This window comes from Achroia grisella, unplaced genomic scaffold (genome assembly GCF_030625045.1).
Source record: "Achroia grisella isolate CSIRO2021 unplaced genomic scaffold, CSIRO_AGI_Agris_v1 utg642, whole genome shotgun sequence".
NCBI classification, from domain to species: domain Eukaryota; kingdom Metazoa; phylum Arthropoda; class Insecta; order Lepidoptera; family Pyralidae; genus Achroia; species Achroia grisella.
The window spans coordinates 2,759,731-2,784,295 of NW_026712979.1; the positions used below are offsets into that span (position 1 = coordinate 2,759,731).

Below are 24,565 nucleotides of genomic sequence, written 5' to 3' on the forward strand. Positions count from 1 at the left end.
GGAAATCTGGTTGCAATTCTATTTGTGATATAAAATCTTATTTATATATTACTTACATCCATTAATTTGCATTGTGAATCAAGTTAAAAACATCTGAGCCAAATTGTGCAGGGGTTTTGGTAATTGGACTACCCAGTCCGACCCACATATCCAAGAAAAAGAGCTCTAACTCTTCATCATGACGAATTTGGTTGTGAGTGTCAATTACTTTACTTTTACAGCTTTTACATATATTGGACTCTATTAACGTTGTCATAATCCATTTTAAAAAACTAGTTTCTTTTAATAAATGAATATAAAATGCTGTTTCCCCCTGCGCTAACAGTGCTATTGGGACACCAGACGGGCTGATAGATGAGGACATAGTCTGGTCTGGTCCACTGGTAGAGGAATCATCGATATTTAACCACCAGTTTCCAGTACCATGTGGAGGCAGATTTGATAGAATACCTTGTTAGCAATGAGTCTAATGAATATAACAAATAATAATTATTGAATAGTGTAATTTATACTACACTTTCTGTAATCTGGTTTAGGTTGTAGCTGAATGTTACTTCATAGTATACATAGGTACATTGACAACCTCGGTGGTCTAGTTGTTTATCACACCACTATTATTTTAATGGTCGTGAGTTTATTTCCTTGCACAATACAAGTATTTATATTCACGAGTATGACTTTTCATATTAGTCTGGTGGTTATATATATATTATGTATGCATTTACAAAAAAATGTAACTATTTATATCAGTTGTCTGGTACCCATAACATAACTAGATGGCACTGTGAGAATTGTGTTGTGTTATTACTATATTATGTGGTTGATGGAATAGAGATCCCGCCGTAAGTAAAAAGTGAAAATAATATGGGATCATAATCATATCACGCATAATTATCTGGATACCGCAATGTCCTGAAAGGACGTAAACTGTGAGGAGACTAATGGTAAATTCGTTAGACTGGTTATACCGAATTGTCTCAATAATAAAGATGTTAAGAATTGAAATGAGTGCAAAAGTGCTATCATATAATGTTTATGATAAACTAGATTTGAGTGTGATTGAAAAGTTTGATGTGTGCAGACTAGTGTTGCCAGATGTCCTATATTTCCCAGGATGTATTTTAGACTTAGTTTAAAATGTCCCGGCGGGACTGACTGTGTCCCTTGTTCGAACCATGCTCCGTTTTTATTATTAAATTGATCTATCTATGCTAGACAAGAATACTCAAGCAATGTTTGTACCCCTAATTTAATAAAAAGCGAATTGATGACAGTTTCTAATCAGATTATAATTGTATTGATTTTTATAAATATGTTAAAACTAATAAAAATATGTCGAAGCCGACTTGCTCCTCAGAAAAGTATATAAAAAAGTAAAGAATGTCACTATATAATTTTGTTTTTATTTGTCCTGAGTAAAAAACTATATTGTCATAGTTTTTTGCCTATTTTAGCATTTGAGCCCTATAGACTGAAAAAAAATCTGGCAGCTCTAGTACAGACCCACATAGACTATTGGATTCTGTCTAATAATAACCATGACAAAAGAATTTGGTCCTGTCTTGTTTTGATGATTGCTTAAATTTATTTTTAAACAATATTACAATTTTGTCATAAGTAACCAAACCAATGTTAGAGTAAAAAATAATTTGAATCTTGATATTAACAATAAACAAAATACCATTTCTATCATTTCAGGTCAGTAATAGTAGTACAGACAGCAGCTCTGGGTCTTCATCAGACTCAAGTAGCAGTGTAAGCTCATCTTCAAGCTCAGGGTCTGGTTCTACTAGCTCAGACTCTGAGTCTTCCACCTCTGATACTCCAGCCGTCACAACTGCAGCAGTGCCTAAATCTCCACCTAAACCAGCACCAGAAGAACCTAAAGCTAAAGAAGAACCCAAACCAAGACGGCCCTCAAAAGTTAAAATCTCTTCTTCAAGCGATGATGATGCACCAAAAACGGACAGTCCAAAGTCAATGCCCCCAAGAAGACGCTGCTCAGCAAAACCTAAAGCAGCAATTGCAGTCCTGGCTAAAGGCAAACCTTCACCTAGGTTGCCGACGGGGGCAAAGACTCCAAAACCAATACCGAAAACAATGACAAAACCATCAAAATCAGATTCTACATTGAAAAAGAAAAGTATATTCTCTCCAGATAATAGTTCAGAGTCAGAATCTGAAAGCAAGTCATCAAAAAGTCCTAAAGGCTCACCAAAATCTAAGCGGGGATCTAGAAAGTCATTGGATGAAAAAGATACCCCTCCACTGACCCCAGCAGAGAATGAGGATTCAAACCCAAAAGATAATGTGAAACGAAGGAATAGTAATAGACCAAATGGACCCCCTCCAAAGAAGGTGGTGGAAGAGAAGAGCACATCATCCTGTTCTTCGAGCCCGTCTTCAGTGGAATCCGTATCTTCAGACAGTAACAGTGAACCGACCCCAAAAAAGGATCCCCCAAAGACTGGAAAAACAAAACCACCATCTAATACCAATAAGGTTAGTATTGTAATATACCTATTTAAAAGATAACACCTGACCTATGTATTTTTTTTTCATTGCAGCTTCGGTCCTATTGATCGTAGCGATTATAATTTAATTGAATAATTTGTTTAGTATTGGATAACCCATGTATTGAGGATATTATGAAATCAAATCAATATTACTGGCTAATCTAGCCTAAACAATTAAATTACATTGCCTTCAGAAACTGGTTTCTAATTATTTCAGATATTTCTTTTAGCACCATCTAGTGGTAAGTTGTAACTGGGACCTATATATGTGAATAGCACATCTCATAATAATGTGGGGTCTATCTCTACCTCATCTACCTCATCATGCAATGCCGTTTTAGAAGACTAAATCATGTCTCTGTAATCTGTCATTTCAAGTCTTAACATAAGCATTTTTGTCTGTCTTTTCTTTACAGCAAGAGACAACTGGTAAAAGTGGTGACTCAGGTGAATCTGCAACAAGCACGATGCCCCGTAAACTGACGCGATCGCTGTCTGCGCGGGTGTCTAGACTGGCTACAGTGTCACGTCCTACACACACTGACACTGATTCCGATGTTGATGAAAAAACTAATGGAAAGGGGTAAATATACAGTGAACCCGCGGTAATCCGGCCCCTGTCTTATCCGCCCCCTTGTAATCCAACATGGTCTATTATTTATTATTGAATATTTTTTGACCTCAGAGTGCATATACATACATACTTATATAACATAAAATCTTATCACTGGATCTGTAATTTGTCGGATTACAAGATACTCTTTTGTACAAAATTCCGGACTATAGGGAACCTTTAGGCAGCACTCTATAATCCGACAAATTTGATGGTCCGACACTGCCCTGCAAAACGTTTGCCAGATAACCGGGGGTGTACTCTAATCTCTGCATGATGAATAGTTATAGTTATTTCTATGTACTATTCTACTGGTTGATTGTTGGGTAGTCATCAGTCATACAAAATTTTTATGTCTATATTGTAGTGAAGTACATAACACAAAACAAAAATATATATATAGAAATTTGAAATATTCAGAAACTACTAAAATTATTAAAACGTCTGTATTATGATCAGCTGCAATTGCGACAAAGGCGCGCGCACCGACTGACAGAATGTTTTCATACGTTTTTGTAATAAATAATTATCATTCGCCTCTGATTAATTATAATTAAATGAGTCTTTAGATAATAAAATTTGTGGAATGTCTAACTAAAATTGTAATATTGTTCGTGTTTCATACATTCTTGTATATTCAGTATGAAACATTCATACATATATTTCGTACAGAATACACGGGAATAAGAGTAAGAAACTTGAAACACGTGACAATTTTAAAGAGTACAAAAAATGTTAACAATCTATAATTATGAATCGCATGGGCTTTTCGCGAAAAAGAATGTGTTGTAGGACTTAATTTAAATTTGAATTTTATTTTATATGTGTATAAGTAAAAACAAAACTATAGAAAAAGCCTCGGTACACTGAGATATATATCGGAAAACGAACGGCAAGACATCGAAGTATAAAACGAAATGTACAATGAAAGAACTATAAATTTAAATACATATTTAGTATAGAAAATACATTTCTGTCTAGTCAGTACACTAAACAAAAATATGTGATGACAGTAAGGAGAGCAAGAAGCCGCCGCCGAAGGGCCGGCCGGTCCCCCGGTCGCCGGCGGCCGGCGCGGAGGCGGCGGCGGTGGCGGCCGTGCCCACCGAGCGGCGCTGCCCCGTCGGCGGCTGCGACTCCAGCGGACACCTGGGCGGCGCCGCCGCCAGGCACTTCACCTGGGACGCCTGCCCGCGCTACCACCGCGCCTCGCCCGCCGCCTGCCGCGCCGCCGCCGAGGAGCGCGCCGCCGCCGCCGCCGCCCGCCGCCGCGCCGCCGACCTGCTGCTGCAGCGCCCGCGCGCGCAGCCCACCATCGACCAGCGCGCCTACCAGCTCAAGGTCAAGGTGAGCCCGCCGCCGACCTGCTGCTGCGGCGCCCGCGCGCGCGACCATCGACCAGCGCGCCTACCAGCTCAAGGTCAAGGTGAGCGCCGCCGCGCGCGCAGCGCCCGCGCGCGCAGCCCACCATCGACCAGCGCGCCTACCAGCTCAAGGTCAAGGTGAGCCCGCCGCCGACCTGCTGCTGCGGCGCCCGCGCGCGCAGCCCACCATCGACCAGCGCGCCTACCAGCTCAAGGTCAAGGTGAGCCCGCCGCCGACCTGCTGCTGCAGCGCCCGCGCGCGCAGCCCACCATCGACCAGCGCGCCTACCAGCTCAAGGTCAAGGTGAGCCCGCCGCCGACCTGCTGCTGCAGCGCCCGCGCGCGCAGCCCACCATCGACCAGCGCGCCTACCAGCTCAAGGTCAAGGTGAGCCCGCCGCCGACCTGCTGCTGGTGTCTGCGCGCATCGACCGCGCAAGCTGAGCCCGCCGCCGACCGCTGCAGCGCCCGCGCGCGCAGCCCACCATCGACCAGCGCGCCTACCAGTCAAGGTGAGCCCGCCGCCGACCTGCTGCTGCGGCGCCGCGCGCGCAGCCCACCATCGACCAGCGCGCCTACCAGCTCAAGGTCAAGGTGAGCCCCACCAGCGCCCGCGCGCGCAGCCCACCATCGACCAGCGTGTCTAAGATTTCAATATTAAACTCAGTGCATCTCAGCTTAATATTGAAATCTTAGACACGCTTACCTTGTGAGCTCAAGGGAAACAGAAGCTGCCTCCTACCTAGCTATCGTCGGGTAGAATGCCCACCGTCTCAAATTCAATACGAGACGCAGAATTTTCGCTTCATATCTTCGTCCAGTGTGCATACGTCTAACTCCCACTGTCGACTCTATCTCTCATCATAAACACCGCCACAAACTATGCTGAACACCATCTCCAACAAAACTTGAACTTTGCCACCATGTACCAAGAACCTACCACATCGAGAAGTGTTAAGGTCTCATCCTCAACTAAGTAAGCAATTTTTTTTGTTTGCATGTTTCATAAGAAAAAGTATATGATAATACTACAAAAACATCATGATCAAGTATGTTTTAAATTTGTAACTTTTCTCCCAGGATATGCGATCGAAATGGAAGGGCAGCCAGGAACTACGAGAGAAATTAGCTGCGGCTGGCAACGAGGAGAGCACTGAGGAACGTGAACCTATACTGGAAGGTTTTGCACCGGACTACGATCTTAGATTATTCCGAGAAGCCCAGGCTTTAGCTGCTATTAAGATTGAAGAGGAATTGGGTGATATACCCTCTGATAGAGGGACTAGGTAATATATAATTGTGTAATTTACTGACTTCATTTGTAATTTGTAAACATTATTCGTCATTACGCTACACTTGCATAAGATTTTACGACAATTTGCGAAGAAAATTAATAAAAGCAGCAATGAACCTGATCTGATGGTTGCTGTTCAAGTCCGCTCTCGATGCAAACAGTGTCATTCATAAGTATGATCGTATTGGGCTGAGTGTTTCCCTATGGTTGTATACTATGTATGTATTTACAACAAAATATAAAAGTATTTTTTACAATTGTCTAGTACTTATAATACAAGCTCTCCTCTTTTCTGGGACTAAAACAATATTAATATAATATAATATATATATATATATATATATATATATTAATATATAATGCAACAGCATTAAACTTATTTATGTCAGAACGTCGTAACTAAATAAGTTTAGAAGTCTTCACGGTAGTGTAGTACAATCACTTTGCCTCAAAATAATAAAAAAAAAGTGTACAACATGTTAGCATGTTCTCTACTTCTATTATTTAAATTTGGAACATATTTTGAAAGGCTTTCTATGCTTGCAGGTACGTGGTGATGGGCAAGTACATGATGGAGGTGTGGTACCAGTCGCCGTACCCGGGCGAGGCGGCGCGCGTGGCGCGGCTGTTCGTGTGCGAGTTCTGCCTCGGACACCACCGCTGCGCCGCCGGCGCCGCCCGCCACCGCGCCAAGTGCGTGTGGAGGCACCCGCCCGGCGACGAGGTTAGTACTCTTCGCGCCCAATGGGACCCCACCCACACTACGTCTAGGTGCGTACTGTCTGCGCGCACTGAGACCCGCACGGCGATAAGATGAGTACTCTCTTCTCGCGTACCACCCATATGACATGGACGTGCATACTTTCCGCTCGCACTGGAGATTCAATAGATGATAATAGTATGGTGCATGGTATGGTGGTGTTGATAAGATGAGTATGAGGTCAGATCAATTAGCCTTCGTGGCAAATTTACCAAGAACTATTACGATGGTTTCCATGGGAACACTGGATAGAGGTTAACCTATAATTTAACAATGCTAGCAATGGGGACATTAGTCCGCATTGCTAACCTAATCCAATTTAACAATGCAATCTCTCAGGCACACTATCACAATGATTTTCAATGTTATAATAAATGAGTACATTTTTGATTTGATTCTCCGTTGTTCGTAATAAATCATGCACTGCCAGCATATACCTTTAACGAAAGTAAGGTTTTACTTATATTGTTTCTTATTTAGCGACTAGCGCTAAAGTAGGAAAGCACGGGTTTGCAACCCTGTCCCCCGAGCTGTCCCAATCCCGTACTATACAGTATCCCTTTCTCCCAACCTCATCCTACTCCTCATAAATCCTTCCACGCATATTTCCCTTTCCAAATACTCTCTTTCCGGGGGATTGTTAATAATATGGACTCTAGACCTCATTACTAACAATGTATTATGTCAGGTTGACCTCCACGCGGTTCCCCCTGGAAACCGTCTTGATAAATCTTGGTGAATTTATCACGATGGGCTAACTGACCTGACCACATCCTTATCCTATCTTATCATCCTCCACTGGTGCCCCGCCAGCGTAAACATTATCATTCATAAAAAAAACTCTCTTTCCCATTCCCTATTTCTACTCCTATCAATGGTATAATCACTATCCGATGCATGCCCAAGGAGGGTTGACATCAGACAGCCAGCCTTTCATAAAAATAAATGCCAAAGCCTTTTCTCGTAATCAAGTCCGCCATTATCATCCACTAAAAAACCTATTTATCTCCACTGCTTATGATAAAAACAAAACATTGTATTTAACTATAGAAAGTATATTAATTTTGAACCTTATTGCCAACAGGTGTACAGAAAAGACAATTTAAGCGTATGGCAAGTTGACGGCCGGAAGCACAAACAGTACTGCCAGCACCTGTGTCTCCTTGCCAAATTCTTCCTGGACCACAAGACGTTGTACTACGATGTGGAGCCATTCCTCTTCTATGTGATGACATGTGCTGACAATGAGGGATGCCACATCGTCGGTTACTTCAGCAAGGTGAGTCTGAAACGCGCTAATGATGTTTTCACTGGTTATTGTTCATGTACTATATTACAGTATATTATATGGGGGGACGATTCCATGGGTTCAGCGTTCGAGTGCCTGGTCCATCGTGTTTCAGAGATGGAAACTCCCGGGGCTTGTGACCCGGGAGTAGGTTTCAGGGGCCCCTTTGACGACGTACGTGAACACTCACCTTCACTGCCCGTGTTTCTCTCCCAGCCAAATCTGGTAGGAGCCTGCTAGTGCAGCTTTAGATACACGTTCTAATATAGAATCCACTGCAGTTCTAGACAGGCCAAGATCTTTTAGAAGATTGTAGAAAAATTTACCAGAGCTCGATATTTTGGCATATGTGTGAAATTTATATGTTAACCTGGTATTAACACGAATCGTTTTATCTTATTAATAATATTATAAACGCCAATGGATGGATAGACGGATTTGAATGAAACTTTACATTTATATAGCTTATATATCAGAACTAGCTGCACCCGCAACTTCGTCCGCGTGGAATTTAACTTTAGAGATTAGCCGGAACAAACAAACAGACAGATAGATAAAAATTGTAAAAAAATGTTATTTTGGTGTATGTACCTTATTTATATATCACATGCCTGTAGAAAAAACTATTTTTTCAATATTACAAACAGACACTCCAATTTTATTTATATGTATAGATGAAAAACAATTAAAATATTTTATATGTATGAATTTATGTCTGTATTAATTAATTATAATTAAACTCTACTTATAATTATGACTCTACCTCCGCTCATGAACACAGCTAGTGCAACCTAGTCGAAAAGTCGAGAAATAGAAATAGAAATAAAAAATTATGACCTATATTGCTTCAAACGTACTCTTTTTAGTTAAATTAATGCCATTACTCTGTAAATGATATTTTGACCGACAATTGGATGCGAAATTTGATATATATGTTTTTTTTTGTCTATAAATATATTTAATGTTAATTTCTATAAATATTTTTACGCTTCATATAAGCAGTTTTTCTAATGAAAGTTTAATAACTAGTGGAATATAACATATTATCACGAGGGTGGACATAGGGTACCTTTTATTTCAAACAAAAGCTAATTGAAGTCGCAGGAAATAGGTAGTAAATATAATTCAAACGCGCTGCATCCCTTTGAGTATTCCTTTTTTTTTATTCTGTCTCCATAGGATTCGAATTTCAGTGGAGAAAATCGGGTTAAAAATATAACATGCCCTTTGGTGCAATTTTCAAACAAACTTTGTTGGACTTCACATGTTAAAATTTAATGTTTTACGTTGTCGTATTTGTACAAATAAATAAAATTGAAGTGTCTGTTTCTAATTTCAAATTTCATTATATACACATGATGAATATACCTACGACTTTACATCTAAAATGAATTTAAAAAAATGTCTGTTTGTTCTTCTAATCTCAGAAACGACTGGAACGATTTTGTAAATAGATACAGAATATACATAGATAACACACAGATCAATACAATTATAGTCATTGTGCGAGGAATCGAACCCACGACCATTAAAAATAGAGAGGTTCGCTAAACCGCTAGACAACTGACTGACATTGAAAGATTCAAATAAAGATTTATGTCTGCGATTGCGAACCTTAATAGAAAATGCGAATTTTAAATCAATAGAAATAAACAAACTCAATTTTTTAAACGAAGCTTATTACTGTACATTAGTGAAAATCACACCCAAATCAGTTAGCCGTTTCTGAGATTAGCGAGCACAAACGCACGGACAATTTGTAGCACACATAAAAATGATCATGAGTCATTGTTTTGGGTTCTATAACGTTGATGAAGTCGGACAAATAATAGATTTTATTATATATCTTATACAGACATATATTAAGACAGACAAAAATTATAGCAATCATTGTATTGTCTTTTATTACGTTAATAATAAATAAATAACCCCGGACAATTAACATAGTACCATCTCGCCATCTAGTTCCATGCTAAGCAGAGGTTGTGTTATGGTTACTAGACAACTAATATAAGTACTTAGATTTTTTGTACATACATAATATTGGAAATACCCAGACCGACACAAACAAGCGTACTCATGAATACAAATGCACCATGCAAGGAATCGAACCCGCGACCATCAGATAAACCGGTTTGCTTAACCGCTAGACCACCGAGGCCATCAAAAAGGTCCGATAATAATAGATTTCTCATACAGACGGCAATTAATTATATTCTGATATGCATATAGCATAGATTAGCTGTACTTGAGATCTTCGTCCGCGTGGAATTTAACTTTATTTTTCTAAAATAAAAGTAGCCTAAGTTACTTCTTATTACATCAGCTACCTGCCAATAAAAGTCCCGTCAAAATCGGTGCAGCCATTTCAGAAATTAGCCAGATCAAACAGACAGACAGACAAAAATTGTAAGAAATGTTATTTTGGTGTATGTACCTTATTTATATTCATATGCATGTTGTAAAAATGGTTATTTCAATATTACAAACAGACACTACAATTTTATTTATATGTGTAGATCGATATCTTGCCGGACTCACACTAAAAAAAACTGAATGTGTAATTATAGCAAAGCAAATATACACACTACGCTTACTACATCACCGTACTACGGTGGTGAATGGCGTCGCGTCAGCTGTGGGGTCACTGACCGGGGTGGGACACGCCCCTATGCACCCCAACTCACCCCGCAATCCGTCTGCGGTGCGTTCAACACAGACATTTACCTAAAATTTCATATAAAACTTTTAAATTAATACCAAGCACTTAATAATACTCATGCAAAAAGATTTGTTAATTTTTTACTGTATAAAATGTAATATAAGCGGTGGATGTTAGGTATGTTGTGATCATAACCTAGGTCAACATATAACTGACCCCTTCTATAGCAATTCCCGGGCCGTCTAGTCGGCAAACATCAAAAGCTGCTCTAGCGTATTCAATTTGTCCCAAGCTCCCCTCTTTTCAATATGTATTTCGTTATAGTACTGCTTTTATAATTTGAATTTGCACGACTATACAATATATATCTATACATCTATACATATAAATAAAATTAAAGTGCCTGTTTGTAATATTGAAATAACAGTTTTTTACTACATGCATTTGAATATATATACGGTACATATACCAAAATAACATTTTTTTATCTGTCTGTCTGTCGGTCTGTTTGTTCCGGGTAATCTCTGAAATGGCTGTACCGATTTTGACGGGACTTTTTTTCGCAGGTAGCTGATGTAAGAAGGGGTAACTTAGGCTACTTTTATTTTAGAAAAATAAAGTTAAATTCCACGCGGACGATGTCGCGGGAACAGCTAGTATTATATATAAACATGTATATATATATATATATTATTACGGAACAGAGCTATAATTTTGTACAATATATTTTAGATAATAACTTTAAAATCCAAATACAACTATTCACGTACTATATATAATTTTGTACGGAACGCTATCTTCTATATAAAGATATAATGTAATATTAAAAAAATTAAAATAAATACAGATAACAAACAATAATAACCAAGGTACATATATGTAAATATACACAGTCTAGTATTGGGACCAATATAGATATTACCAATAAATAGTGTCTGACATATATATATGTCTAATATATTTAACTGTACCCGCGGTTTCACCCGCGTCAAATGTATAGCCTATATGTTATTCTCATGTATAAGCTATATTATTCTAAAGTTTCATTAAAATCAATTTCGTAGTTTTTGCGTGAACGAGTAACAAACATCCTTCCATCAATACCGACAAACTTCCACGCTTATAATGCTAGTACGATAAGTGTGCGAAATTTCATACTCCATCCGCGCAATTTCCGCAAAACGTGGTACAAAATTTTTACTTCACGTATATGATGGTGATAATTTAGGGTTAAAAAATCCATACATTTTTTAATGGCAAATCTAAATATTATAAAAGAAATTGTTCAAAAAATACAAATAATATTTTAGGGGTGTACAACCCTTATCACTTTGGGGTATGAAAAATACATAGTAGCCGATTCTAAGACCTACTGAATACGCGTAAAAATAAAAATCGATCAAACCGGTTTCGCAGGAGTTATAATAAAAGTAGTATGGTAACTAACATTGTGATACGAGAATTTTATATAATTACTAGCTATTCACCCCGGCTTCGCTCGAGTATACATGTATTATATATATATACATCATCCTCTAGAATCACTCTCTTAAAAAATATCGCTTCGAAATCAGTTGCGTAGATTTAAAGATTTAAGCATACATAGACGGATGGACGGACAGCGACAGCGACTTTGTTTTATACTATGTAATGATAAGATGTAGATAATAAATGAGATGATTTTTATGTACGTCGGTATCGATGTCTAGTTATGTATATGAAGTTGTCATCCGTTGCTCTGAAAATAAATAAACCTTATCTCTTTGATTTGTAGCAGCCATTTCAATTACACGCTCGACGAGCGGTGATATTATCGCGCTCGGTGCTTTATGCGGATTTCTGTCTGTTTGTAGCATCGCAGGTCCAATATGATGTTCAATTTATATCATTCATGTATATTATACTAAACAAATTATTTTTAAATTGCTTCCGACTATAGAGGTTTAGGGTTTTATTTAAAAAATAATTTGTAATATTAATAATCAGTGCAATTATTTTTATTGTAATTTAGTATAGTTTCACATTTTTGTTGTAGTAAAGTAGGTACATTTAAAATGTAGTATCTATTTTATATTATACTACAAATGACATAAAGTTCTAAGTTATGAGTTCAGCTAGTCTACTATAAATTTTAAGCATTTCATATTAGTAGCTATAGTAACATGACACCTTTGACTATTATCTCAGATGGGGTAGACAGAGGCGTTGGCAACTGTTTCCGTTATTGTTGATACGTTGATCATGCGAAAGTGCGATATTTATTCTTAGTTTTGCGCAGCGCATACGCTTCATATGCTCTGCCAAGTTTATAAGCTGTCAGCTTGTTGTTATTTGAATTGATATAAAATTTAAAAATGGAATTTTGGTTCTAAACAACTCGGTATGGGTATGAAATCTAAAGTGACAGATTTTTTTTTGTTGTTGTTTCGATTTGAACCCTTGGATAGAAGTCGAATAGTAAACCACTAGGCTACTATATGTTTACTTACTATATACTTTCTCATTTTTTTTTACGTTGGGAAAATCCCTTATATGGACACTGCCGTTTGGACGGATAGACATAGAGAGACTATACTTTCTCCTAAGTCATCTCTAACTGATATAAAAAGCAAACTGTTCTTAGGAATCACTGAAATATTAACATCTACTACGCCGTAGCACGCTTCCTCAGAATTTCACGGCTACGCTCGCTGTAGACACCATGTGTTATCAAAGACGTTTTATGAATGTGAGTTCTACTATTAATGTAGTAAGGATAAAATTTATTTGTTCACATCGATAGTATTAAAAACCGTTGAATGACAATTCTTTAATTGATGTAATTTGGCTGTATTTTTTACCCTGCAAGTCTACATCGATTGTGATGATTCTTTTTATTAATCAACCTTTTCTAATATTGGCTTTTTTAAGAAAATACATACATGCTTAATATTATACATTGCAAAAGCGTGTCCATTTTCATTGTATATTTGATATTTTTTATGACTAAACTGATTTTAATAAGTTAGTATAAAGATAGATTATCACGAAGATAGACATATCCTTTATCGCGAAAAAGCAGCCAAACTGGCGGGTAGTGGCAAATAAAAGAAATATGTATCCAGCTATAGTGTGGTCCAGTGGACGCTTGTTGCGTGAATGGTTATAATACTTCTGATCATCCCATGTAGGATAGAAATCCTGAAGTTATGTAACAGTTTGTTCGTTTTTTCTGTTAATTTGTAATTAAAGTACATAAAGAGTAATATACTCATCCGAACTGTCAGCCACAAAGCTTGGTCTCCCCATTGATCTTAAACTCGAGACGGCAATACATTAGTTATATGTAGAAGTGTAGAAGACGTCTACAGGGAGACTCGAGACACTGGGGTCGACGACCCGTCCCACCCGGGCATATCCGGGTACAGATTGCAATTTCAGCTGAATTTCATCAGAGCGCTGTAAAACTTTGTAATAGAAATAATCTTTATTCAAATAAACTTGATATAAGCACTTTTGAATGGCCATATTTTTTTGTTCTGTCACTCAGTCGGAACGCAGACTCATCACAAGAAGAATGAGCATGAAACTTGCGTGGTGCTCTTTCTTATTTTTGTGCGAACAAGTTTATTTTATTCCACACTACATATACATTAACTTAATCCTAAGTAGAGTTTGTAAAAATCTCCCTATTGTAGACGCCACTTGCTTTGTTTTTTGTGTTTCCTTTGTTTTAGAGACTCAAAAACCTGTGATTACTAAAAATAACATACCCACAGATTATAATACAAATAGTCTGATCCAACCTTGACGAAATACATTAACTTATTTCTAGGTAGAGTTTGTAAAAATCTCGCCTATTTTACCCTACAAACAACTTATTTTGTTGTTTGTGTTTCCTTTATTTTAGATACTCAAAAAACTCTTATTACTAAAAATACCGCACCCACAGATTATAATAATAACTGTCTGTTCCAACCTTGATGTTAGCAAAATCATTAAAACTCCAATGGAGCCATAGTTATAAAAAAAAAGCGGAGTATGCACTGTCCACTTAAATCTGTTTGCGCTATGTTTGATCGGAGAAAATGCCGTAAGGTCTTGAGTCCACAATATGCCTTAACACCTTTATTTTTATAATTATGCATTAAATCTTAATAATAAATAAATATATATAAACAAATATGAATCCCCATTTTCCCTAGTCACGGGCTCACGCGTAGTTGTACGGAGCGATTTCGCACATTCTTTTTTTGTCGTGTTGTCAATTGTTGTTCAGCAGAAAATTACAAAAGTTAATGTGTACAATTAGAAAAAATCACGGGATTTATTGTTAAATATTCGAAAAATTATCGCTTACTATCCTGTGGGTAAAGCTTTTTTACCAATGCAATAACTAAATAGTTACTACATTTGCTCTTCTAAATTATTTTCTAAATAAATTATAGGCTAAGTAATATAGTAATGGTAAGTTCGAAATTATTAAAATTAGATTATTTTATTCGTTTTTACAAAAAATACTTTTACAATAGCTTACAGTGATGGTCACGATATTCTTCCTAATTTAATTTAAAAATCTGCATTTTTGCAAACACGTACAAGCTCATTTGAGTTACTTGTCATTTCTTTACTCAAAAGCACTACGAACTGACGGTAGATTTGACATGTCATAATAGTCTGTAATAGACCTACCTGATTAAAGATTTGATTTGATTATACCAGATAGCCTATGTCGGTCCTAGTGATACATGTTTTTAGTTTATTAAAATCCGATCAATAGTTAACTGCTGAAAAGGAAGCAAAAAGACATACATTTATAGTACAAATTAGTATACAGTTGCATGAAATCTTCAAATGAATCGTCTGACGGTTCCACATAGCAAATAAACTAATACCAGAAAATAAACAAGATGTCGATAAACACAGCCGTATTCGTAGACATCTCTACATAAATAATGGAAAGTTCACGTGAACTGTACAACTTAGGTACGCCTGTAGCCGGCGAGGCTGCACCGTCTGCAGCATCAGGTCGATGAACCCCTGGGGGGTGGCGTCTCCACTTCCCGATTCGTTAAAAACCCCCATTCCAGCCCTAAGTAAATATTATAAGCTCCTTAACAAACAATTCTAGAACGTGTTTGACAATTTCGCTGGTTTAGCGTATCCGTCGGTTCCGATAGTTGTGAGTTCGAACCACGTATGGTGCAATTTATATTTGTGTATTCTCTGTATTGGAGCGGATATTGTTGTCATTGTCAGGAGAAAGTTCTAATGAAAGAAAACTTTATTAGGAAAGTTAATTGCGAATTTAATTTCATAAGCCAGGACGTCTATTCGTAACATCTCTTGGGGCAGTTAATAAAATAAATTACTTTTAAACACTCCTGAAAAGTAATACCCTTTTTTCCATTTATAAATAGGAGATAGAATCCCAGAAACCTCATTATAAAGGCAGTTTCATTACAGTGTACACAGTAAATATAATTACTATACATCCTACAATAGCTGTCTAGAAGGGATTATTTTTAAACTAAGCAGGGATGCCAAGCGTTGGAGATTTCTCGTTCAACTACTATATTTTTAGCCTTCGGTAAAAGGACATTTTTATCCTTATATTACTGGATAAGCGGCATGACATCTGATGACACATGATAACGTCATGCCCATAGTACTATTCATATATATAGGCGATGGGTACCGATTACTATCAAGTGGGCCGTCAGCTAGTTGGCGATTCCAATTAAAGAAAAAAAAAACTTCTATGTATAAGTGTGTACGGAATTTTAGCCTATAAAAATCTGTCAGAATATTAGATATAATAAAAGAGCTAATTTGAGTCCAGTGGTAAAGCGGGCTATATGACCGCGCGTATTACGAATGGGCCCGCTCGAACGCAAAAATACCTCACCTCTTTAGAATACGCGTTAAGAGTCTTCGCGATTCGCATGGTAATCGAGGTTTCGGATGCCTATCCTTCTTCCTTTCCTAATTCCTTACCCTACCCACCTCCTCTTTAAATCCCGGCAAATTATCCGCATTTCCTACGATATCGCGGGTACTCATAGACAACGGTAATCACTTACCACAAGCAGGAAGACCTTTTTGAGAAGAACTAGAGCTCTGACCAAGAACCCACATAAAACCAAGTCGACTTATAGAAGTCAAACCATCCTGTTCCATTGAACTTTGTTTACCCATCAGCTGTGTTTGTTGAACACCTGCCCTGAGGCAGCGGCCTGATATAGCTTCCTTAATAGACTGGGAACCCAGGTGGGCTGCTGCAGGTTCAAATTAATAAAATGCGGTGTCACTTCAAGCGATGCTTGCGACTGCGGAGCACCAGGCTATGGTCCACCTATTGTCCTGTCCTTTGTGTCCATCATTCTGCACAGAGGAAGTTCTAAAAAAATGCGCCTAACCTAACGGTCGCATTTTTGTGACTGGTGACTTGTGTTGAAGTGACTTGGACCTCAACTCAAAGACCCTAAAGAGCCGAACACCGACATGGCCTAATATTACGATGTACTCCTAAATGCATTACAATACCCACCATATAAGCGTATTGTAGAATACAAGTGCATTGGTAAATACATTTAGTTGCCATTGAAACGAAAGAAGAAGAACTTGCCACTTTAATAAAAAAATCACTATACTTACATTCTTAAGTTCATCTTACAAGGTTAAATGTTTTAAGGTTGGCAACCCTGAAACTAAGCATCCCCGCGGTATGATACGCACACTGCATTGAGATTTATTCGGTTAGGTGTGTGCACCGTCTAGACTGGAGACGGATAGGTCGTGTTCACATCGATAAATTGTCAGTGGCAGCGTGGGAGGGGGACGTCTTTTGTCGCCATCGTCACCTGATTGTGTATGCTGCATTATTTTTGGTTAATATATTCATTTTGTCCCAACTAATATTATTAGCAACACGCCCTTCTTCGTACCGATAATTCATTGTATAATATAGATCTTAGGTATCGCATTCGCGTTATATTCCAGATATCTATATAGATGGAAAATCATTTAAATATTTTTCGAGTATAAACTCAAAAACACTTCATTGATTTATCAACGTCCAGAATTCTGGATATCGAGTTTTAAACTGCTAAAATGTCCTATATAAGTATATAATAGAATTAATAAAATTGATCAACTTTACCAAAGAAGGAAGTAGGAAATTTTTTTTTATTTAAACCTTATAAAAATGTGGAGTAATGTGATTAACTCAGTGTAAGAAATTGCAGGAAGTAAATGTTATTTTAGTCCTCGGCGTGAGTGGTAACATGAACGCCACATGTTAACATGATGTCTGTGGTGCTGTTTACTTATATAGGCGACGGTAACCAACTACCATCGGGTGGCCGTCAGCTTCTTTTCTATTATAATTACTCAAAAAAAGTCTCCTTACCGTTCATGTAGTCTTAAAATATAAAAATTTTATGTCAAGTTGTTTATCCGCGATGGGATCTAAACTACTAAATTTTCTATGAAATTTTTATTTGTATACTTAGTAGGTATAGGTTGTTATCTATTTTTTATACCCTTAAGTGATAAGGGTAAATCAACCCCAAAAAAAATCTTTATTTATTTACAATTATTAATTATCTCATTTATATTAAGATTTGGATAAAATATACATACAATCCTAAATTTACAACCTTCTACCATCAACGTCACGTTATTCATCGCGTTTATTTATCGTTTTTTTTAAAAGCGAAATTAATTTATATGGAAAAATAACGTTTTACCGGGACAGCTTAAAAATAAAGGAGTACAAAGTTTTTGTTTAAGGAATTAATATTATGATTATATTTTGTTTGTACAGGAAAAGAACTCATTCCTGAACTACAACGTGTCCTGCATATTGACTCTGCCCCCGTACCAGAGGCAGGGTTACGGGAGACTGCTCATCGACTTCAGTGAGTATACCCTGTTCGTTAACCGACTTGTAAAAAGGATTAAGTTCTCTAATGAGGTGTATTTTTTAGGTTAGGGTATGGTCAGAACGGCTCTTATAAAGTGATTTGGGAAAGTCTTAAAATACTCTCGGAACTGGTCTATTGAGGAGTACACCCTGTTCGTTAACTGACTTGAAAAAAGGATTAAGTTCTCTATTCAGGTGTATTTTTTTAGATTCGTTATGCCAGAACTTCGTCTTTTATAAACTGATTTGGCGATGTCTTAAAATATTTTCAGGAGTGATCTATTAAACTTGTTCAATGTAAACGAATTCTATCTATACATATAAATATAATTGGAGTGTCTGTTTGTAATATTGAAATAACCGTTTTTTACTGCATGCATATGAATATAAATACGGTACATACACCAACATAACATTTTTTACAATTTTTATCTGTCTGTCTGTCTGTTTGTTTGTTCCGGCTAATCTCTGAAATGACTGGACCGAATTTGACAGGTAGCTGGTATATTAGAATAATAAAGTTCAATTTCGCGCGGACAAAGTCGCGCGAACAACTAGTCGGTAATAAATCTGACTAGGTTACATAAACCTAGTCAGATTTAGTAAAGATAGAATTTGTCTTTTTTTTTTCATACAAAATTATTATCTTTGTTGTTATACAAACATGTTTATACAATGTTACTTTTATGGTTCGCACAGTGGTTCTTATATAAATACTTTACGTAGTTATACTCGTATTAGTTTATTTTATTTATTTACTAACCGTTACCTTTGACTTCGCACGTGGGTAAGATAACTTATTTTTTTTTAATTATTATAAATTATCGAAAACAAAGTCCTGTCATAATCTGTCCAGACAATCAGAGATATGCTACAACAAACAGACAGACAATTTTTATTTAATATATGCATAGATTCACAAGAAACAATCGCATTATTAAACTAGTAATGACCACGTTCTACTATTTCATGGCTGAAATATATAAAATGATTATCATCATTGCCTTGCCTTTATCCCATTATTTATGGTCGGCGCAGTATGTCATTCTCTTCCACTGATCTCTGTCGGCCGTCATATCTGAGCATTCCTTTTATTCATATAACACATCCATCTTTTTTTAGGACGTCTTCTCTCTTTTCATCTATAAAATGATACGTATAACGTAATATTTTGCGCCATAAAACGACTATAACCAGTTTTTACTACTTACATACAATATATATATATATCTCTATTGAAATAACCAGACATAATATATATATTTACACAGCGCCATCTAGTCCCAAGTTAAGCTAACTAAAGATGGTGTTATGGGTACTAGATAACTCATACGTATATGTATGTGTGTATAGATATATTTTTTTTAAATACATACATATTATACATAGAGAACACCCAGACCGATACAAACATGTTTGTACCGTGCGAGGAATCGAACCCGCGACCATAGGTCGTAAAGCGGTATGCTACACCGCTAGACCACCGAGGTCGTCAATACATATGAATATAAATACGGTAGGTACATACACCTGTTTTATGTGTACATTTCTGTTTATTCCGGCTAATCTCTGAAATGGCTGAACCGGTTTTTATGGGACTTTTTGGCAGGTAGCTGATGTAATAAGGAGTAACTTAGGCTACTTTTATCTTAGAAAAATGGAGTTAAATTTCACGCGGACGAAGTCGCGGGTGCAGCTAGTTGTATATATAATAATAATATCCTGGGACAATTCATACAACGCCATGTAGTCCCAAGTTAAACAGAGGGTACTAGACTACTAATATATACTTTTTATATATACATACAGGTTGTACCACATGTTTTAATTAGTATATTGTTATCGTTTTTTTTAATTGATGTTATGACACATACACGCGTCTCGTGTTAGTACTGTAAATTTATTTTGAACTATGTTTCTATCTGTGAAAACCTATAAGTGGCCTCTCTGATGTTATTTATTACAATGTTTGTAAATAGCCTTGGATTTCCGAGTAAATTAAATAAATAACATACATACATAACTCCCAGACCGATACAAACAATCATACCTCGCACCGTGCGAGGAATCGAACCCGCTCCCATCGGAAGTCACTATGAGAATTAAGTTTCAGGTAACAGCTAGTTATGAATTCAAATCATTACTAATTAAACGAAACAGTTATGGCGAATTAATAAAAACCATAGACGTAAAAATCTATAACCTCAATTTACGCCCGACGCACACCTGAGCGGTCAACATCGTAAACGGGGGTTTGTTTTGCCACCCCCATGGGGTGGCGACGCGGCGCGGCCGTCGACCCCCGATCGATGCACTGCAGTATAGATCGGTCTGCCGTCTAGACTCGAGCCGACCCCCTTTGGGGGCCAGGGGGCACGGTGGAGTGGCGAGACGAATTGTAGATGCCACGAATTTTGATGTTCGTTTAATTACCCATTGTTTTGTCGGTGACAACCATAATTGCGTTTTAAAACCATTCAAATAGAAATTGGGTGTTAATTTTTTATTCTAACAACTAATTTTTTATTAATCGACCTATTACGATTAATCAAAAATCAGTCGATTAATAAAGGACAGAGTGTCAAATTGTGTCGCTTTAACAGAATTAGTGCAGAAGTTTACGTTAAGTTAGCAGTATGTTACTTACTGCTCATGTTAAAAGATTTAGTTGATTTTTTTATGAACAGAAAGTTTACGAATAGTATAAATGCAGAAGTGTGTTTTGTGGAAGAATGCAGGTGTACCTAAGCCTTGCCTTCTTAATCGAAGATAAAATTAGGGATGTAGAAAGATTTTCATCCAAACCACAATATGCACTAATACTGTTAATATATTGAATTTGCAATGATGATGATGTGCATGCAACTAAACTGATCTCATGCTCATCTTATCATCCTCCGCTGTCTTATCATACTCAAATACTTTAGTATTCTTGGTCATATGTTCCTACATTAACGTACATGTTATATGTATACTAAGTTCCAACACCGATTTGGATATACTGTAATGGTGTTGTAATATTGAAATGAATAAATAAATAAGTGTTTATAAACAAGTTTTACTTGTGTAAAATATGTCAATACCCTACGTCATTTACATATATACATAGAAATATATATGTAACTGACGTAGCGAAGAATCTTACGTGTATGGTTTCCTTCCAACAGTTCACGGTCAGTTGGCAAACTATTCGATATGCAAGCCCCGCATCTCTATAAACGAAAGATTCCGTAATACGAGTATATTGTTTATTTTATATTTTACCTGATATATTTTTCCGCAACGCTGACCACGTGGCTTGTTATGTCTCAAGAATTATGTCCTAAAATCATGTTATCTTAAAAATCGCAATCAGAGAGTATACTTATATTAAGTGAAGGTATAGTGAGTATAGTTTGTCGAGATAAATATCTAGAGAGTTTCAATAATAGCAACAAACGAGGACGTGTGACATGTGACGCACATTCCCGCAATTTATTTATTTACCATCTACCCGCTCATCAGTTTAACTATGATCATGACACTTGTAAATTTGACAAAATATCAGAACTCAATAATAATATTTTCAATTTTCACTAAAAAAACGACCGACCAATGATTCGAATAAAAAAGTGGTACGGATCTGAAAACATAGTCATACAAATATTTTTTTAATTACAGAGTTATAAAGTAACAGTCATTAAAAAATACAAACTTTAATTTTACGCATTAACATGTCTGAAATTTTCATTTTCATTTCTCCAGGCGTTTTTACTTAAAATCTATAACAAACACAGGAAACGATTTTATTATATGCAAAGATAGAGACAAATGTGTTGTAGCATATACTATATGTATAAAGTAATGAGCAACTCGCAAACTTGCTCTTTCTTCTTGTGAAGAGACTGCTTTTCTAATGAGTGGTAGAATAAAAATAATATGATTAACACTGTTTATATTAGGTTTATTTGTATTAGGATGATTTCTGTATATAATGGTATATATATATTTATATATACAGTCGTTGCTGTTGGTAGAAAATAATATACCCAAGACCATAGAAATATATTGACAAAAAAATCTAGCCACAATTCTTACGGAACCCTATGTATGTTCAATGAGCGGCAACGTCACAGTACACTGCTTTCCTAGCACAACGGTGTTCAATACATCGATTAATTTATTGCTCTTCGCTTCTGGAACAATGACTTTTGTTTGTGTCCTATACGAGGTTAGCAATCAATCATACGCTCTGCCTGATGGATAAGCGAGCGGCCATCGTTTGCACTAGTGAAGAAATTAAATTTTGATTTCAACATATATATTGATAAAGACCGAAAGTGGTCTCTGAAAAAATAAGGTTTAGAGTTGACTGTTGCTGCAGCTTAACAAATGAGAAATTATCTCCCGTAAAATCTACCTGTATCTGATGTTTTATATCTTATTAATATTATAAACGCGAAAGTTTGTGAGTATGGATGGATGTTTAAACTTTACAGCAATATAGCTGTAAAGTTTCATCAAAATAAATATCAGAATACATATAGGCTATAAGTTTAACCGCGGGCACAGCTAGAAGCTGTTTTGATTTAGTTTCCAGCCATTTTTATTTCGTTCTAAAATCAGTGAATATCATTTTATTAACAATATACCATTGAAACTAATTAATTACTTACTACAGTAAACCTGCAGGTCAAATTTTGGTATATTTTGTGCAAATTTAACATAAATAATATTTCTTTCCCAACAGGCTATCTCCTAACCAAGGTGGAAGGAAAGGTGGGCTCTCCAGAAACACCTCTCTCTGATCTGGGGCTGATCTCATACAGATCTTATTGGAAGGAGGCACTTCTGCGGCGGTTATGTTCTGCTTCAGGCGCTACGCTCTGCATCAGAGACCTCAGCAAGGATCTCGCTATTGCGTCCTCTGACATCGTGTCCACTCTGCAGGAACGGGGATTGATGAAGTATTGGAAGGGAAAACATATTGTTTTGAAGAAACAGGTTTGTGCAATTATTGGATATTTAAATCTAAGTTTGTTGGAATTTGGCTATTGGGGCTATGAGTTAGAGATATTATGATCAGTTGGTTATTGGAGATGGTTTATTGAAGTTGAAAACTGAGTGAAGCTCACAGAGTGAATTCAGAATCAGAAGGCGATTCTAATGTGCTCTTTTCAAAAATCTGATTTTTTGCAATAATTGAAATTGTTTGAAGGTGATATTAAAAAGGTGGTGGTAAAAGGAGGAATTTTCACACTATTTCTCGCCCCAGATTTGACTTCCAAAGAAAATATTTGTCTTCACGCCCTTTGAATATATGGTAGTGAAATGACCTAGTGTTTCAGAAGCTTTATCCGCTAGGTCCTTTCTTATACCACGGTGGCGACAAATAAAGATGAGGCTCAATGAATATTGCCAGTTTTGGGAGATGGTTCATAAGTCATTACAGTTGTGTTTTTATGTTATTGGTATGACAATTAAGATAACGACTACCTGATGGTAAGTGGTAACCGTCGGCTATATATATGAACAGCATAACGATAATGCCATGTTGTTTCTGCCTTCGCTAACGGTTTACGCTGACTCCCGTCAGTGGAGGATGATAAGATGAGCATGAGGTCAGGTCAGTTAACACATTTTGTAAAATCCACCAAGAATGGTTTCTAGGGGGAACCGCGTGGTAGTTAACCTGAAATAGTACCCTGACATGACACCTCTTGGGTAAAAATGTGTGGTAAATTTACGAGGCGCTAATGTCTACTTTACGTGTAACTTTCACCCTTTGGGTAAATATGAGTGGTGATCTCAGGAGGTGCTAATGCCTCCTTTCCGTGGAACTTTCACCCTTTGGGTAAATATAAGTGATTACCTCAGGAGGTGCTAATGCCTCCTTTTCGTGTAATTTTCACCCTTTGGGTAAATATGAGTATTGACCTCAGGAGATGCCAATGCCTCCTGTCCGTGTAACTTTCACCCTTTCGATAAAAATAAACGGTATGGTAATGTCAGCAGGAGGTTATGTCTGCTTTCCGTATAACTTTCACACCTTGGGTAAAAATGTGTGGTGTGGTAACGTCAGGAGGTGCTGGAGGAGGTGTCGCGGCGCGCGGAGCGGGCGCGGTGCGTGGACGCGGAGTGCCTGCGCTGGGCGCCGCCGGCCGCCGCCGCGCCGCCGCGCTGA

At 37.2% G+C, this 24,565-nt stretch overlaps 1 protein-coding gene across 1 annotated transcript; it reads left to right on the plus strand.

Annotated features, from left to right (window-relative positions):
* On the plus strand, positions 1–24,565 carry LOC131849396 (histone acetyltransferase KAT7). The gene is made up of 10 exons (XM_059199464.1): positions 1–193; positions 1,699–2,502; positions 2,933–3,099; positions 4,143–4,476; positions 5,573–5,778; positions 6,333–6,510; positions 7,631–7,825; positions 18,304–18,397; positions 23,132–23,385; positions 24,464–24,565. Exons 1-10 carry the CDS (start codon positions 179–181, stop codon positions 24,563–24,565), a joined length of 2,349 nt encoding a protein of 782 aa, XP_059055447.1. The 5' UTR covers positions 1–178.

Coding starts and splice junctions, on each gene's coding strand:
- LOC131849396 (XM_059199464.1), top strand. Junction 3,100..4,142: donor GAAAAAACTAATGGAAAGGG/GTAAATATACAG, acceptor ATGTGATGACAG/TAAGGAGAGCAAGAAGCCGC. Junction 4,477..5,572: donor CCTACCAGCTCAAGGTCAAG/GTGAGCCCGCCG, acceptor CTTTTCTCCCAG/GATATGCGATCGAAATGGAA.